The 6,138-nt window shown below is 43.4% G+C and overlaps 1 protein-coding gene across 1 annotated transcript; it reads left to right on the top strand.

The window, feature by feature from the left end:
• The first annotated feature begins 874 nt into the window (after positions 1–874).
• On the top strand, positions 875–3,670 carry LOC115325354 (elastin-like). The gene is made up of 3 exons (XM_040223040.1): positions 875–920; positions 2,070–3,360; positions 3,596–3,670. Coding segments are annotated over exons 1-3 (1,302 nt in total). The 5' UTR covers positions 875–911; the 3' UTR covers positions 3,598–3,670.
• Positions 3,671–6,138: the final 2,468 nt, after the last annotated feature.

The following is a 6,138-nucleotide window of genomic DNA, read 5'->3' as shown; positions in this document are numbered from 1 at the left end:
GAAACTCACAAACAAGCATGATGATTGGGCAGGTTTTGGAATGAATTCAAAACAAAGTAAGAAACACAGCTACACACACACACAAAAAAGCAAACGATTGCTATTAATGTGATCCAAGAAGTCTAACATTGAATATTTCGAAAAAAGTTTTCGCGCATACAATTTTTTTTTTGTTTTCGTTCCTGTTTTAACGGTTAACCAAATATCCTACTTCATTTCTCGAAACGCAGGGAAACAAGTTTCTCGGTGCTCCTGCTCTCTATAAACTAGAACCGTTCGATGTGAAGCATTCATAAAGCTATGTTAAATTGAATTCTTCCTTTTACTTTTGCCAGTCATCTAATACTGTAAAGTAACAAATATGAATACCCTACACTGTCGTGCTTCAACACTATGTCGGGTACCAAAAAAAGAAAGGCATTTATTTTGAGAAAACAAGCAAATATGTCGTTGTGCCTACTTCTTGTGTAAGCTCAGAGACGGTTTGAATATTCAATGACCTTCCGCCACAGGACAGTGTGACGTCATTTGCAACGAGAATAAATATCAGTGTAGAGGAGCCTGATGCACATTTCCAGATTTAAAATAAAAAAGTTACACCTTGAAACTAGATTGCATGCTAATATCGGCGCAATGTCCTCAGTAATCATCAATTCAATTTGAGTGCCAATGCAGGTAACCAAGGTAAAGAATTTCTTCAAGAAAAGGTAAGCGAAAATAATTAAAACTCTTCGCCTAGTAAAGATAATTTTCTTCTTCAGCCATTGTATCCTCAATCGTGATGCCGCAGATGTCTCCGTTGATGTTGTTCTTGTCTCGTCTTGCGACATGATTTTAGTATAAAATGAGCCCTAACCAGCTTTATTTCACAGTTGCGGTTTCGCATCGGTACAGCTCCACAATATTCTGCAATGATTGCGGTAAGTACTTTTGCAATGTGTCAAATGTAGATGAACTTCTCCTCTAAGGAAGCCTTCCGACAAAACGTTCTGACAATTAATATAATAACTTTTACGATCTGCTTTCTGGTCAAACGAAGCATTTCTTCATTAGATTAAGTTTTTATTGCGGCACTCGAAACACATTAGTGGTCCTCATTTATAGCGACACTGCTCAAGGAGATGAAAATACTTCGCGAAATAATCTAACGGCTAAGTAGAGAAACAAAATGAATACAGATGAATCCAAAACAAAGAGATATGCACTTCAGCAATGTTCTAAAACCAAGTTCTGAAAAATTAAGTTAAAACAGGTAATTTAATGTACTCGCGTGGCTCCCCCAATGCAAGTACGTGTAAAAAAACATTAACTTCAGAAATATAAACGGTTAGAAAGAAAACAATGTAACTGTCACAGTAGCAGAAAAATATTATATGACTTAAACAATATTCAGACAAAGAGTCGCCTCATTAGATGGCGTAATAATTTGCTTTCTTGCAGATAAAGGTCACGACAAAGAAAGCAGGCTGGAGCAGAGCCTTCTTGAAAAAACTATGTTCCCGAGTGTATGAGGGATTCTGTGTCTCAGTTGGAAAAAAATAAATCAGTTAATATTATGTTCTGCTGTAAGACACCTGCCATGACATATACGTGTATGCGGCCATAACTATCTTGATTGTCGCTTGAAATGGAAGCAGCCTAAAAAACAAGAACTCAAAAGGAGTTCCTGACGAAATATATTATTTTGCCGTTATGTTAGCATTCCTTCCCAATGCACTCGTATTAATTTGTTCATTGATTTCAGTCGCATTATCTATCTAAATGAAAATAGAGCTAGCCCTTATTAGGACCTGCAACTTACTGCCCGCCAATATCAACAAGTAAACTTAATTTATCATGAATCTTCATAATTCACGACCAATGTTCCCTGGAACTAAGTAATTGCGTGACAAGAGACAAAATAAAATTAAACTACAATAATCCGGCGCAGCATACATATGATGGTTAAGATTTATTTGCCTAATTAACAATTCAGATCTTCCTTGAAAACCAGTTAAGAAATAAGCAAGTCACAGTTTCTCTTGCGTACATTGAGAGCCTGCTCGCATATTTATGAACTCCTGCTGCAGATCCGTGCCTGTCTTGCCCTGGCTCTGGCCACCAGCGCTTTTGCCGGCGGCCTCCTGCACGGCGACCTCAGTTACGGTGCCGCCTTTGACGGCGTTGGATCTGTCGGCTACGGCGCCGGCCTGACCGGCGTAGGACACGCCGGTTACGCTGTCGCCGCCCCAGCTGTCGCCACCTACCAGGCCGCTCCTGCTGTCACCAGGGTGACTAGCTACCAAGCTTCCCCTAATGTCGCCACTGTGCAGACCGCCCCAGTTGTGGCTACCTATCAGGCTGCTCCTGCGGTCGCCAGGGTGACTAGCTATCAGGCTGCCCCAGCTGTCGCCACCTACCAGGCTGCTCCTGCTGTCACCAGAGTGACTAGGTATCAGGCTGCCCCTGCTGTCGCCTCCTACCAGGCCGCTCCTGCTGTCACCAGGGTGACAAGCTACCAGGCTGCCCCAGCTGTCGCTACCTACCAGGCTGCTCCAGCGGTCACTAAGGTGACTAGCTACCAGGCTGCCCCAGCTTTCGCCACTGTGCAGGCCGCCCCAGCCGTCGCCACCTACCAGGCAGCCCCAGCTGTCACTAAGGTGACTAGCTACCAGGCTGCCCCAGCTTTCGCCACTGTGCAGGCCGCCCCAGCGGTCGCCACCTACCAGGCAGCCCCAGCTGTCACCAGGGTGACTAGCTACCAGGCTGCCCCAGCTGTCGCCACTGTGCAGGCCGCCCCAGCTGTAGCCACCTACCAGGCCGCTCCAGCTGTCACCAGGGTAACTAGCTACCAGTCTGCACCAACTGTCGCTAGAGTGACCAGCTACCAGGCCGCCCCAGCCGTCACCCGAGTCTACCAGTCTCAGCCTCTCGTCGCCGCCGCCCCAGCTGTCGCTACATATGCTGCTGCTCCTGCTGTAACCAGGGTAGCCACCGCCTACCAGTCTGCTCCATCTGTCACAAGAGTGTACCAGTCCGCCCCTGTCGTTGCCGCCGCCCCAGCTGTGACCAGGATTTCCACTACCTACCAGGCCGCTCCAGCCGTCGCCAACTATGCTGCTGCTCCTGCCGTGGCCACCGTTGCTCATGCCCCAGCTCTGGCCTCTTTCCACTCTAGTCCTGTTGTATCAACTGTCCAAGCCGCTCCAGCTCTTGCCAACGTAGCTCACGTCGTTCCCGTCTACGGCTACGGCGTTGGCTCCCTCGGCTACGGCGCTGGTCATTACGGCTTCGGACACGGTCTTGGAAGCTACGGTCTCAACTACGGTTACGGCCTTGGTGACTTCAACGACTACTCCCTCCTCCTCCGCAAGAAGAAGTGTAAGTGCAAAATGGTGTATACATTTTTTTTTGAATTCTCGATGAAACTTAGAAGTGTTTTAATATTTTCTGTAATATATCTCTAACTCGCATTTCGAAGTGATTCCGTTCAAGATATGTCCCTACTGGCTAAAATAGATTGTGTTCTTACAAATTTGGCTTAATTTAGTCAATTTGAAAGCATGCAGAACCTTCTTCTGAACACGAGACTCATTGTGTTGTTTATTTATTTCAGAATGCGGGAGCTTTGAAACAGCAAAAGGAGAACAACGTCCCAAGATGTCGAGCATTGTTCTTGAATAAACGAAACATTCATAGAAATTCCGGCAATTTTATTCAGTGCTTTTTTTAACTGTCACAAACATGTTTTTACCCAGAACCGCGAATCGCATCCTTAACCTCTCCTGAAGCTTCCTGCTATCTTTAAAAGTGACCAATTAGGTACGTGGGTGGCTTCCTATGTGTCTAATAGAATGAAACATTTATATCTTAATAACAATACTTTCTCACTACTTTCAGTAACATTGGGGGTACCAGAGGGTTCAGCGCTGGGGCCTTCTTTATTCCTAAGTGATATCAATGATATCGTTAAGGACATCCATGTTCCGGTTAAATTATTCACTGATGCTGTGGTATTTACTTTCAAATAAAATAACTCTAAGATCAGGTAATACATATTGAGGCATTCACAAAAATTAAGGAATGGTCAAACAAATGGCCAATGAAAATTAACTACGATAAAACCGTTGCAATATCAATATAACCTCGAAAAAACAATCCTTTGAAATATAGCTATTTAATAAATGCAAATCCCATCAAATTTGTTGACCACTACAAGCGCCTGGGAGTGAAATAACTAGTAAACTACTTTAGAACGAGCATATGGATGACATAGCAAATAAGGACAGGAGAAAATTGTGCACATTTAGAGGAACCTTAAAATTCGCGTAGAGCGAACCAAAAAAGACTACCTACACGTACGCCCTATACGGGAATACGCTCACGTAGATTGCTACCCACAGACAGCAGCTGGGAATAATAAACTTGAACGCGTGAAAAAACAGGCTGGGAGATTAATATCTAATAACCTCATATATATTGTGACTGCGTCAAGTTTGCAGGAACAAGCAAACAATTACCCATTCGAGGTTAGAGCGAAATTTAACAGATTAAGAAACGTTTATTCTTTTATTAATGACATCTTTAATGTCAATAGGGATATATACATTAAGTTTTTAACAAGAGGTTCGGCTAGACTAAATCATACTAGGACTATTAGAAATATAGAAATAAGCACGCGATGCCTTCAAGTATTATTTTTTTCTCGTGCAATTAAAGAAAGGAATTCTTTGTATAACGAAATGATAACCTTTCCGTCACTTGGTATTCTTGTTTAGGCAGTCGCTTCCGCCACGAGAAAGTGCTCGTAAGAACATCGGACCAAGTCAATATGCAACCACCCCTGCTATCGCTCACAGATGTGAGTCCCAGTATTTTTTATACAAATAAATAAATAAAAACCAAAGTATTTGGATCATAACCGACTTAATGCCATCTGAAACCGAATGCCAAGAGTGGCGCCAAAAAGAGTTTCGAAATGCATAATTTGGGATATACGAAAATACCCTGATAGGTTCCACATCATCTGAGGACACAATAAGTCATCTCAAGCGGGTTCAGATCCCCCGAGGGAAGCCCATATGGGCTGCCCAAGTAGGCTCATGGTAGGTTCCCTCAGCGAAAAACAGCATATTGAAATTTATAATGTTAGCGCACTATTAGCAAGTGAGAGGTATCGAAAGGTTCGGTGTCAGTCTCGCCCCAGCGCTCGATCTTGCTGTTCCGCCGACATCTACTTTGTTCCGCCGACATCAACTACATCTCTACTTTGTTTCGGGCACAAGTTCGCCCCATTAAACGTGCAGTTTCTTCGGTAATACGCCTCCTCATTATTTGTCCTTCGTGACAATATCCTGCTCCTTATAGTTGGACTGCATAAAATAGCCCGATACTTTTCTTTTTTCGTTTGGTGTTTTTGCATGATAATAAACCCTTCTGGCAACCTAGATATGCACAGCTGTGTAATTGTCATTGTCACTGAGGTCTATACAAATTACGCAATGCAGAAGTATCTTCAAAACTAATTGAATTACATTTGCAAGTATTTGTACTCTACTCAAGATACTTTACAGTGAAAGTAACTTGAGTAGTATTTTAAATACTTTATGACGCAGGTATTTAGTAACTTGAGTAGTATTTTAAATACTTTATGACGCAGGTATTTAGTAACTTAACTTAAATACTTTTATCGAGTAATTTGTCCAACACTGCTTCCCAAGCATAGTTCGAAAGATTTTCGCTTCCACTCTCGATTACACTCCCGTGCTTGATTCATGCTGCACCTATACGGCAAGCCTCGTCTGCACGCCCTAGCTTAAAGTGCCTTCTTTGGACAAGGCTAATCCAGACTCGTGTTTTACTGTGTTTCGCTGTGGAGTTACCGTCATATCTGTGCTTTGTTGGCTGAGCTAGATTTATTTTGGTTAGCGCGCTTCATACAAAGCACGGATATCTCGGCGAGTCGCGGCCATAATTTATTGCAAGGCCCTACAACACAGCCAAATGCCTCTATCTTAACTGTGAGGGGAGCGAGTGTAAGGCCAGTTCCGCCAGCTGGTAGCGATCACAGGATGGAAGACATATTTTTTTGGGACGCACGACAACAAAATTCCCTGCAAAGGCTCCCAGTAACAACTGTCGGCAGAAAATGCTATTTTC

Source organism: Ixodes scapularis, unplaced genomic scaffold (assembly GCF_016920785.2).
Source record: "Ixodes scapularis isolate PalLabHiFi unplaced genomic scaffold, ASM1692078v2 PGA_scaffold1__304_contigs__length_218370807, whole genome shotgun sequence".
Classification (NCBI taxonomy): domain Eukaryota; kingdom Metazoa; phylum Arthropoda; class Arachnida; order Ixodida; family Ixodidae; genus Ixodes; species Ixodes scapularis.
Note: the sequence above shows the minus strand (reverse complement) of the source record. Positions and strands in the feature narration are given on the sequence as shown.